The sequence below is a fragment of the Schistocerca americana genome, chromosome 4 (genome assembly GCF_021461395.2).
Source record: "Schistocerca americana isolate TAMUIC-IGC-003095 chromosome 4, iqSchAmer2.1, whole genome shotgun sequence".
In the NCBI taxonomy this organism is placed as follows: domain Eukaryota; kingdom Metazoa; phylum Arthropoda; class Insecta; order Orthoptera; family Acrididae; genus Schistocerca; species Schistocerca americana.
Genome location: NC_060122.1, coordinates 292,529,500 through 292,542,358, shown reverse-complemented (window position 1 = coordinate 292,542,358; position 12,859 = coordinate 292,529,500). Strand labels below are relative to the sequence as shown.

Here is a 12,859-nt window from a genome sequence, read left to right as displayed (position 1 = left end):
GAATTCAAAATGCAATAAACAAAAGAGGAACTTCGATCCCCACCAATTAAATAGAAATGATGAATATAGTGAAGTCACACAAAACATAAAACTGACAGATAATTTAGAAGAACTGGTTCAAATTCTCAGGCAACAAGCAGAAAATTTAGACCCATTGAACCCACATAAAAGACATGTCTGGTGGAACTCAGAATATGACAAAATTCGTGAAGAAAGACATCATGCATGGTTAAAATTTCAAACACACAAAACAGAATAAAATGCAACCAACCTCAAAAATATCAAGAAAAAGTTCACAGAGATTATCAGGCAAACCAAGAGGCAATCACAGAGACTTTTATAAAATGTCCATAATGACAGTCAAGGTGTTAGATTAAATAACTTTGATAAAAAAAGGATTTCTAAACTTCTTTTTTGAAAAAATTGTTTAAAAATGGGAATTATTTTGGACTGTCCTTGGATCAAACAACATCTGTGTGCAGTCTTTTCAGTGACCTCTGCAAAGTCCATGGACTTGCAACAGTGTCTCCATTTATGGTGTCTCCTCCTTGTCTTCCACAGAATTAATTTTGCCAGTATCAGCCCATACATAAGGTCAACATAAATATTCAAGAAGCTAGCTCCAAATTTCATTTCCACTCAAAGGAGCTGGTATCCATGTTGTGGATTAAATCCATATGTTCACACCTTGATTTATTCATTCTGTGCAGCACTTTTTGGTATTATGGAGGAGAATGTCAGCATAAAGTTGTATATTTACAGTGGAAATGATGTTACATACTCTGTAATAAGTCTACTTGTCATGTTTAAGGTTATTCCATCTATACTGTGTGCACAGACCTATACTAGATAAAAGCAGAATACTGCCTTGCCAAGGCAGATTGTTACGATCTGGAGGCTCGACATGAACATTTCAGAAACTGCATGACTTGTTGGGTGTTCGAGGAGTACTGTGGTTGATGTCTTCAACATGTGGTGAAACCATGTCCAGACATCATGGGGTTGGGCAGCCACCCCTCATTAGTGATGTTGGATGTCGTAGGCTGGGCTGACAGGGACCGGCGGCAAACTGTGCCACAACTAACATCAGACTTTAATGCTGGGCAGAGTACAAGTGTGTTTGAAAACACAATGCACTAAACACTCCTAACGATGAGCCTCTGCAGCTGATGACCCATGTATGTGCCAATGTTAACACCTAGACCTTGGCAACTATGACTGAAATGGGAACGTGACCATCGGTACTGGACATTGGCAAAGTGGCAGAGCGTTGCATCTTCTGACAGGTCATGCCAATGGGAGGGCACAAATCTGTCATCTTCCAGGGGAATAGCTCCTTGACACCTTTACTGTGGGATGGAGGCAATCTAGCGGCAGCTCTATTATGCTCTAGGGAACACTTATATGGTCATCCATGGATACAGTGGAGCTCATGCAAGGCACCATGATGGCCATGGAGTATTGGAGATTGGTGCAGAACATGTACACCAATTCATGACGATCACGTTTCCCGATGGCAGTGGCATTTTTCAGCAAGATAATATGCCATGACACAAGGCCAGGAGTGTGATGGAGTGGTTCAAGGAACAGAGTGGTGAGTTCCAATTGATGCACTGGCCCCTCAACTCACCATATCTGAACCCGGTAGAACACATCTGGGATGTGATTGAATGTGGCATCAGAACCCATCGCCCCCTTCCCAGAATTTAATGGAAATAGGTGACTTGTGCATGCAGATGTGGTGCTAACTCCCTCCAGCACCCTACCAAGGCCTCATTGCTTCCATACCATGACGAGTCACCATTGTTATCTGGCCAAAGGTGTACATACTGGCTGTTAGGTAGGTGGTCATAATGTTGTGGCTGATCAGTGTATATTCTTGTACTGAAAACATCAGATTGTCAGCATAAGAAAACTTCCGAATAGCACCCACACTTGTCAGCTATTTGTAAACACATTAAAGAGGTTAGGTGAAAGCACACTATTCTGTGAGAGTACATATTTTTGGTGTTTCCAGTGACTTTGTTGACCCTTTGGTCTTTTTGTAGGCTTTTATGGAGTGGTATGATTTCTTCATGAAAGCTGTTTGCTTTATTGTGTCCTAAGCTGCAGTCAGATGTACAAACATAGCTTCAGTAAGGTTCTTTTCTAGGCATTCTCACAGGGCCAGTGCTGCATTAGATTGAGGATTTGGATTTGTGAGTTCTGTGGCTGAATTTTTTTTTTTTTTATATGAGGAGGGATTCTATTTCTACTGATTACTGCTTCAGAATCAATCATCCAATCACTATGTACAGAAGCTCAGCAAAGATATTGACCTACAGTCATTTGGATCAATTATAGGCTCACCTAGGTTCAATACATCCATAACATGGACTTGCCTCTAGATGTTCCCTATATCGAATTTATTCAGACATTCACAGTTGAACTGAAAACTATTCCTTTGTTTTAGGGACAAAATGTTTGGTACACTTGATCTGGATTTCATCAATGCAGCCTCTTTTTCAATTCTTGCACCAATCTATTGTAGATCCTTCTTTGTGTGCTGGGTTTCATTCTTTTTTCTTATTTCTTAGTATTCTTGGTTTCTACTTGTCTAACTGGTCTCATTTGTATTCATCCTTATGATTTAAAAGAACCTAATATGCAATTTTATGTGTACTGTGTAGTGTTTATTTGTCTTCATCAACAGCAGCATAACAAACCCAGTCTGCAAACTAATCAGTCCACTGATTACATTTAAAACACAAAATACAGCTGTTAACAAACACCAGCAAGATGTAATTTAGTGTCAATCCCCACCCCCCTGCCCACTGACTTACACAACAAAATTACTTGCTATTGGCGCTTCATACCCACAGAGAGACAGAGACCACATTAAATATTTCATGCCTCAATAAATGACAAATACCAGAATGTTTCACAACTGATACACCTGTAAATACTACCAACCTTAATTTTTTTCAATGCTGTCTCAATATCACTGTGGAGTTTTTTTACTTCTGCTGCACTGGATTCTTTGTCCTTTTTGAGCTGAGGAATAATTTTCTCCATCCTACTAAGATTGTCCTGAAAAGAGACAGAAACAGCTTATATCATGTTGAAAACAGTAGCTTATAAATCATTGCAAAAATTAAATAGCAAACAAGAACTTGTAGAAATCTTAACCGGATAAGTGATGATTAAGAACAGTGCATTTCTTCAGCAAAAGAAGAAATAATAACAGAAAAGAGCAGAAATGAAGATATTAAGAATTATGCATCAGAAGGCAAAGAATGAGAAATCAGGAACAAAATTAACAGCAGAAAAATGGGTCAAGCACATGTTATTGGCTATACAGTCATTCTCTTCAGTTACTGTTGATTAATCTAGAATGCACTCATTCATTCATTCATTTACAAATCATGTTTCAGAAATGTCATTGAGAAAGAGTGTCATCAAGACTGTAATGAGTGAAGTTATGAATTAGCAGGCAGAAGCTGCTAATGTAGGCTTGTAGTGTTATAAAATTGCTTACACTAATGTTCGTACTCCTGCAGCTAGTGCAGTCACAGGTAATGTCTTATTAGGCTATTATATTTTTAATGGACAATTATTTAATACATTAATTTTTTCATTTCATGAGGAGTTGATTCTTGTTGATCTTTATTTTAATTTAATGGAAGGCTAAATTAACAAAAACCATATTAAACAATAGTAAAAGCATAGAACATTCAGGCTTCCTATTACTGTCCTGGCCCAAAACCTGTAAATCCTAAACTTGGATTGCAATGGAGTGAAAACAACAAATTTATATTGTTGAAAAGTGAATGGATCCTATATCTCGTTCTCATAAACTCATCAGTGACATTAAATACTAATGGAAATGCATATTTTGGCCCATTTCCACAGATGATGCAACAGAAGGTTATTAATTTGATGGGAGTATGTACTTCCAATTCAGGCTAGGATACAGATGTAGCTTTGAAGATTCTTTCTGTAAGAAGAAGACCCAGTATTAATAATATTGGGTAAAAATTCTATTAACTAAGACATTATAGGACTGATGAGGAGTCAGTTAGAGGTTTGTCAGTTTCAGATGCTAACAAAATGCTAATCAGTCAAGTGCTGAATTTGATGGGATACCCATAGGAAGAATTTTACTGCAATGTAATGAGTGTTGACATGTCAGATGAGGCTGTCAAGTGTTGTTCCCTCTTTGTGTGTCAAAGGTTAGTGCACAGATGTGTTGTCACTCTAATCAATATTAAAAACACATAAATTTGTGTTTGAAAGGATTCTGCCTTGAGCAAAACACAGTTATTCCTTTACTTCTATACCCTGACATGTTTCACTGCAGTTCAGTATCATCAGTGGGCCTTTATTTTTACCAAATTTTGTTATACGTTAGCAAAAGAAAAACTTGACAGGTTTTACACAGTAGCAAAGGAAATGAGATGGCAACAATTTTTTCTGAGTTAGCTGCGTTTTCTCAGAATGGATTGAACCTGCTACTGGAAAAAAAACCCTCAGAAAGAGAAACACCACATGCTAGTTCTGAAAAGTATATTAACAACCAATTATGAAGAGTGGTAATCCACTCACAATGATAATTATGTGAATTACTTCATATATAGAAGGTAGCTGCTTTACAAAAACTGCTGGTCTTTCTATTACACAATTCAGCTGCTATTTTTATCTACTAATTCATGTTAGCTGTAATGGTAGAAACAAACAGCAAATATTTTTGCAACATGTTCAGGAGATGATCTGAAAGACTGTATAAATCTATGATAGTCTACATATCAAAATGTTTTACCTTTAGCCTGTTGATTTTGGTGAGTCCCTTTATTCTAGGTTGATATTTCTTCTTAACCAAAAACATTCGAACATTCTTCTGTATTACAATTAAGCAATGTCTTCTATATAATATTTTATATTTCACTGAAACAGTTGACAATAAATCAGTACAGGACATCTCGATTATGTAGGAAACTGGTACGATAAAGGCTTATAAATACATTAATCTATGTTACTAGATGGCTGGCTTTTGTTCAACTGCATTTCATTTTCAGATACAACATACAAGAATTCACATTCAGCACAGACATTCATTGATGAAGGAATATGATAACCTTTGTTTTTACCTACATTGTTCCAATTTCAGGACAATCTTTCACATTAAAACTAAGTTTAAGGTATGTGATTGTACATAAGAAAGAGCACTTAAACATTAATAATTTAAAAATGAAATCTTAAATTTTAGATCTCAGAAAGGAAACTTGAAATATTTATCTCTTTACCTGTACATAAGCACCAATTGATGGTTAAACCTTTTAGTTTGTTCCTGTTCGAGAAGTTACAAAATCACAGGTATATTCTGCTGCTTTACCTGTGTACAGCTAATTCAAACGTTAGTAGTGAAAACAGTTTTCATTGTTGGTGTATAAATCATAGGACATGACAAACAGCAGCAGATGGGGTCATTCCATGTCAAGTGGTCTAGGGCTGCCTGCTCGATCCACTTGGATTTTGCTGAAATTTCGTATGTAGAGTACCACATATCCCATATGAACTTTGATTATGTTTAGATTTTCCAGTGGAATATTTGTTGAGATACAGTCGTATGTTTGACCCCATACGCTGACCACATACAGTACGACACTGAGCTTTCACCAACTTTGAGGCCTAATATCTCTCTTGGTACTTTTTTTTTTCAAACATGAAACTTAGCTGGTTGGTGCTCTTTTTGACACTGTATGCCAGTGTTAGGATGTTCAAAACATATTCATTCTAATGAGAGTGGTTCTAAAACATTTCTAAAAGAGACTTTTGTGTAAAATGGGATTGAAAATACCCTATTTTTAGCCATTTTACAAAAATCGTCAACTTTACACTAGGCCAACTGTGATACAATTTATCTACTTATGGCACACACAGAAATAATAATTGTTACTACCATAAAATAGACTGCAAAATGTTGTACAAGCTAGCCAAGTTCCATGCTTAAAAAAATACCAAGAGAGATATTAGTTCTTAAAGTTGGTAAGGTCTCAAAGTTGGTAAGTGGTCAGGGTATGGTGTCAAACAAGTGGTTTTCTCTCTAGAAGTATTCCACTGGAGAAATTAAAGCTTGATCAAAGTTCGTTTGAGACATGAGGTACTCTATATACAAAAATTCATCAAAATCCAAGAGGGCAAGTGGGTAACTTTCAAAAAATTAGACATGAAATATCCCTGTAGTTTCTAGCCACCAACCTACAAACATCACCCTACATTAAATCTACAGCATCTTGAAGGAGAAAACATGAAATAATGTTGGTAGTTCTTTAGTTCTTGCTGGGAATGTTAGTGCTTGTAGTGCTCTTTAAAGGATAAGTTGCAATGAGTATTTCATACTGCTTAAAATGATTTTTAAAGCTCATCAAAAATTACATTCATCCTAATGGTAAAAATAACAACTCCCCATGTGGCAGCAGGAGAACACACTGTCTCCAACAATCAGACTTTCTTTTTCATTCCATCTGGTAAATTCCCTTGACTCAGGGTTCTGGGCAACTTTTCCAAACTCTATCCCTTTTTCTAAACCTCTCCAGTCCTCTACCTTTACCCCTCTTCCTTCCCCTTCAGAGAAGATTTTTTTAATCTATCCAATTACATTACATTCTTCGTAATGGATATCCTTACAACAATATCAATCCAAATTACAAGGATTTTGAATTAATAAGTGGAAAAAAATTGTCAGTTCCCACTGTATATATTTTAGAGCCTTTGGCAGATGTTTACTCAAAATGAAAGAAAAAATGGGCACTAACAATAACTGCAACAGAACAGGTTAGTCCTTTGGGCAGCTACTAAAAGTATAATGAATATATATTTTAGTTCTACTGTCTTGATCAATACTGAGGCCAAAAAACAGTACGAGGGTTATGAACAGATGCAGGATGGGTCATCTGCACCTCTCTCAAGCTAAGGCAATAATGACTTCCCTTCCCTTCCACATCTAATCCACTCCTATATATCAGTGATCATAGGAACTTAATTATTACAATAAATAAATTTATATTTTGGATATCAAATACCATATTATATACTCTTCATAGCAAAAAACATTTACAAGCAGATTATAACAAGAGTAACAGCAAAATGTATTGTAAGAGTATAAAGTACACATACTCAAGCATCCTTTTACTAACATACTGTGCTAGAGAAGCCCAATGGCACCACTCCACAGATTAAAAAGCAATAAGCTCAACTTCCTCTACTTCTGCATAGCTTTTGTACATAACAAAGGAAAAGCTACAGTAGATGTAGGAAGACAAATAACCCCCTAACTGACAAATCAAACTGCAACCAATCAAGAATATATACTAAACACAATTAATTGTTTTATTTTATACTCCAACTTCTGTTTTATCAGTGGTGATTGGCGGATGTAGCTAGATGTTGTGGTTTATAGAGGAACTGATGTAGTTTCTTAAAGAGACAGGTACAATGGATTGGTATGAGTGTGCACATGCATTTAACACATACCTGTAGAGTGTGTAACCCTTCCCAGACAAATCCTTGAATAAGGTTTTTATTAGATTCATTGTGACTCAGTTCTTAGCTGCATAAAAAGTTCCATACAGAGCTTTACGATGTCAGCATACTGGACCAAAAATTAGCCATCCTAAGGAGACATCAAGCTAATACTGTGTAACACTGCCTCTAGCAGTAATGGCCTTCACTCAGTCCGAAGATTTCTTCAGGTATGCCATACCCACCCAAAGCCATTCACTGATGGTTGGATCTTATATGGAGTTACCAGACTGCAGAGTGCTGAGAACTCCGTTCCACTCACTTGACCAAATAGCTCCTACACGTTTTCTATGAGATTAAGACCCATGATTTAGCAAGCTAGTTGAGGTGCAGTAGGCTGCCTGAGTGTGCATCAAACCATGAACATATGCTTGCATCTCTGTGAATAGAGATGTTGCCATCTTAGAAGACTCATTTTGAAGATTCAGAAGAAAGCACAACATTTGGTCATTAAGGATGTTTAAATAAACATCTTGGTTCTGTTCACGGTAACCTGAATAACCAGGACCAAGTTATGGTGTGTAAAAAAAAAAAAAAAAAAAAAAAAAAAAAAAAAAAAAAAAAAAAAAAAAAAAAAAAAAAAAATTGTCAGTAATATGATGGCCATTACATATTACTGAGTAACAAATCTGTGTTTATGTTTTACTATGTATGTCACAACATGTCCCAATTGTACTGTAATTCATTTCCATGCCTAATTTAATCAAAATCGTATTGTTAACAGTACTCTTACTGTTTTCAACTGTTGAGAATATGTAAAAGCACTGGTGGCTCCGCCCTCCCAGGTGGTATGTTGAGTGAAAGTTTGTGTTAAGGTCAAAGTATAACTGTGAATGTACTATGGAAAAAGTATTTGGTTTCCATTAAACTTTAATCAAAATCAGAAGTACTGTGTACATTATTGTTATCAATGTGCTGAACTAATGTTCCAGTGAATTACATGATCAATGGTGGAAGATGCAGCAAACAGATTTCGACATCCATTATCAGCATTATAATGAAGGTACAAGTTAAGTAATATGTTACATTATTGTAACATCCCACTACTGCTTTCATTAAATTTGTAGTATGCTTCATTTTCTTATTTTAAAGAATCAGTAAACAAATAAATAGAAATTATGACTCATAGAGTTGCATTGGTAGGTGTGTAGTTACAACTTCATTTACTGACAGCAGCATTCAGTTGGCTTTAATAATCGACGAGGTGTGACACATGTCTCTGGTTAGTTATAATCTGTTTACGACCACTATTCTTACGCCATATTACATAGCTGTGAGTGATGCTCCATTCCTTGTGGACAGGAACTACTCTATTTTGATACAAAAAACAAATGAAGCAATTTCATTTAGGGTGTGGTCATGGATGCATCCAAACATGATAGTTCCTTTCTGCTACCTAGTCATGACTCCACATCGAGACATCTTACTGTACTGATTCCATACAACCTACAGATACATACACAACATTTCAGTCCCAAGACTTATGTCAGAAGTGGAGAATCACACAGATAAAGTAACCAATGTGCCCTTTTAATTACTGCCTGAAACACACATGGCTAAGAAATTTACTCTTGCCTTCATCGATGGTAATTTCTTGAGAGAGGGTATCTGAACAATGGGCATTAGCACTAACAATTTCCAGTAGAAGTCTACCTTGTGCAGTGCATCACATAATCTGTAATGAAATAGGAAAAAAGACTAGATCTGCACTGTTCTCATCTACACTGGTGATGCTGCACTGTCCAGATTTTCTAAGCAGACTTCAATAATGGTAACATGGATGGTTTTAGTACAATCTTCCTCGGAATCTGTTTGATATAAAGTTCTCACTCTCTCCCTTAGTTTTCAACATCTTGAGGCACAATATGAAGAAAACTCTATCTAATGCTTTGTTTTCAACATTCTTCAAGAACATAGTCCAAGCTATCCTCCAAATTATCCACATTATCATCTTCAAAAATATCAAGCCATTTTCTGCAAAATCACAAAATATTTCATGAACAATTTCATCATCATATCAAACCTTGCCTTGGCATGTTGATACAAGTGAGCTCATGTTGCAGAAATGTGCCTCTGCACTAATGCACAAGGAGAAAATGTACATACTTCCATACCTTGACTGTACGACCCGTGGTCTATTCAAAATTACTTTACAACTAACAGCTACAAAGGAAATGGTGAGGTGAGGCTCACAAGGAAGGCACAGCACAAATTCAGCCATTCCCCCATCACGAGCCCTGTTGCCCGAGCAACCACTTGCAATTCCTAGGTTTTCACCCCACCATGACATTTCCAAGATTGTATATGCTGTAGTTTCAGGCAGCTAGCTGTCCTGTGAAAACACTGATTATGTGTTGGGATTTGTTTATTTTAACTTCTTACAGCTCCAGAGTTAATATTTTACCTCATTTTGTTATTGTTTGTCATGTGTTGTGTCATACTCAACACTGTTAGTAGCTAGTTTTTCAAATGTTACTCAGTGGAAGAGTTCAACATGAAACAAATGTCTCTCGGTCAGGACACTGGTGTATGAGGTCCGTCAAGGGAAACAGTTTAAGCATTATGTACCTACAGTGTCAACAATGTTTGTAGAAAATTATGCCTAGTACAGCAGAAGTGAAAAAGGACACATGTACCTTCAGCCTAAAACACTGAAGTAAGTGATAAATTTAAAAAGCAGAACTTTGGATCTAATATCTGTGAATAAACCACAATTCCCCTTATACTAAATCTATATGCTGACAAAAGCATACAGCCATACAGTCATTAGGCTGTCACCTTTTTCACTGTCATTTCAACCCAACAGAATTGTATTGACCCAGTTTAAAGGATATGTTGCCAGCAATAACAATCATCAAAAAATTTGCTGTCTGCAGTTCAGGCACTCAGCAATGAAGCTGTTAGGGAAGTCATCTGTTATGCAGCACATAATGGAAAAAGCATAGTAAAATGGAGTATTTTAAAAAATTATAACAGGAAGCGATATGTTAGTGAACATTGGCTGTGACAATATTACTTCAAGCATAAATGCAACGAGAGTAATGTCAATATGGTTTTTCCATTGTTATCACACAGAAGATCAACAGGTGGATTCAACTGAATTTTTGGTATGTGCAGATTAAATGCCTGAATAGAAGAAATATGTTTTTATAAGTTCTGATCATTATTATGAAATCAAACAGGTTGCAGGAGAGGTTTTGATGCATGAATGCAGCATTGTGCATCACATTTACTTCAAATTATATCATGTTAGGGATCTCTGGGTGAGTTACAGTTTAGAGCATATGCAAATATGAATATTCTTAAGATCTCATTTGCATAATGTTTCATTTAAATTCAGTAACAAAATAGTGTCCTGCATGTCAAAAATCACCACCAGAAAATGGTTTTTTGTAAAGATTCCGTATATTGTCTAAAAAGTTTAGTGTGACAAGTAGAACCAAAATGAAAACATACTGCAGCTTTTCCAGAAGATACTGATGCTACTTCCAACTTTGCAGACCGAATAGTTTGAGCATGTGAGTGAGTTGAATGAAATGTAAAATTACGTGTGTGTTCTGTGCAGGATGTGGCAAGTCAGCTTCATGCCTTCACATGTTCCTACTAAAATGTCAACTATAAAGCAGCTTTGAACAATCAATGCAAGAACTACAGTCTCCACTGAACAGCTCATAGAAGGTAGACCTGTAAGTACATGAAAAGGAAGAAATAAAATCACTAAGAAATTGTGCCAGAAAAATTATGGGCACTGAACTTTTAGGCAGGCCAACTGTGCCCAAATTTTTAGTGGTCCAGGGACCAGAGTGGAAACTCTTTCTCATTTGTGAGTAGAACCCTTCTCACCCTTCTATAGCATTTGTCCACCTTCGTAGCTGACTGGTCAGCATGACTGACTGCCATGCGGGGTCCCATGCTTGATTCCAGTAATGCCTGAAATTTTTTGCTGGTGGGAGGATTGGTACAGGATGTACTCAGCCTCATGAGGCCAACTGATGAACTACTCAACCAATTAGTAACAGTTACAAGATCAAGAAACACAACAAAGACTGGGAGAGCAGTGTGGTGATCACATGTCCGTCCATACTGCATCTGATGATGCCATTGGCTAAGTGTGACACAGTGATTGATCGGGTCTGGTTGGTCTGTCTAGGGGCAGAAGGCAGAATTTCACAATTATATTGTTTATCTTGCTACATCTCAATTTACTAGTGCTTGTGTAGAACACATATATTCTTAAATCCTCCATGACTGTCAATCTCTGTTATTTCAGTGTGCCCTATTATTTTTTCCCTCTGTCAATTTTAGTTTCTTATTATCAGTGATAAAACACATTTTTTATGACATACTTATGTAACAAGCTCCACACAAAAACAGTGTGTCAGCTTTGAATGGGAACTGCTGAATTCACAATGTAAATAAATAAAACATTTACTTATTCATTGCATGGCATGAATCAATAATGGCTTTGTCGATAAGGTGAGTTATATGCTTCCCACATCTACAAAATTGTTTCACAGAAAACAGACATCTGTTCTACTTAAAAATAACACTTAACATACAACTATCTTTTTTATTTGGTGTTAATTTGCAATAGTCAGCTATAAAGGAAAATTTTTTGGTTCAGAGGTCAGTTGGTTAGTGCTGTTTAAAAACCTGAGAGTGAGGTAGAGGACAGAAATACTACTCATGCAAAGCTAATTTGTGAAGCAAGTCATGCATGAAACACAATTTGATATACATACACTTTATCACTGACAGTGAACACCATTGGGCTTTCTTCCATTGTGAACTGAGTAACCATTTCTTAATTTTGTTCACCATTGCTGATATGTTTTCAGGATCAGATTTCATAACTGCATCAAATTCTGAAAACTTGCCTGGTCTGAAGAACACTTTGGTTACACCAAAGCGGTAATCATCCTCTGTCATTCCTAAAGCCTTGAGCAATGCCTGTGAAAGTAGCCAAAATTACACATAAATACACAACATAATGTTAGTAGATAGATACCTCATTTGAATATTATTATCTGCAATGCATAAATTGATACAGTGGACGGACATACGTCACTGAATGATGTTTCTTAAGAGCAACAAGTACAATAATGGTGTGGGCTGCTTAAATTCAGGGCAACCATTTACTTGTTCTCCACATAAGAATGTGATTTCAGCATTAAAAATGAGGATCAGCACTTACAAGCAGATGACCTTCTGTTTATTGATTTTTGGTTGCTACTTTGCAACACACAGCGCAAACTTGCTTCATATCGAGGGTTACAAAGTACTAACCAATTTAAGAATT

General features: G+C 36.4%; 1 protein-coding gene across 6 annotated transcripts in view; it reads right to left on the bottom strand.

Moving 5' to 3' along the window:
- Positions 1-12,859, bottom strand: part of LOC124613949 (myosin heavy chain 95F) — a 400,236-nt gene that overhangs the window by 56,838 nt on the left and 330,539 nt on the right. For all 6 annotated transcript variants that reach the window (XM_047142716.1, XM_047142717.1, XM_047142712.1 and 3 more), the window contains 3 exons: positions 12,303-12,510; positions 4,799-4,923; positions 2,953-3,069 (listed from right to left, as the gene is read on the bottom strand). In XM_047142716.1, coding sequence (XP_046998672.1) covers positions 2,953-3,069; positions 4,799-4,923; positions 12,303-12,510 — 450 coding nt within the window. The remainder of the gene's footprint in view (positions 1-2,952; positions 3,070-4,798; positions 4,924-12,302; positions 12,511-12,859) is intronic.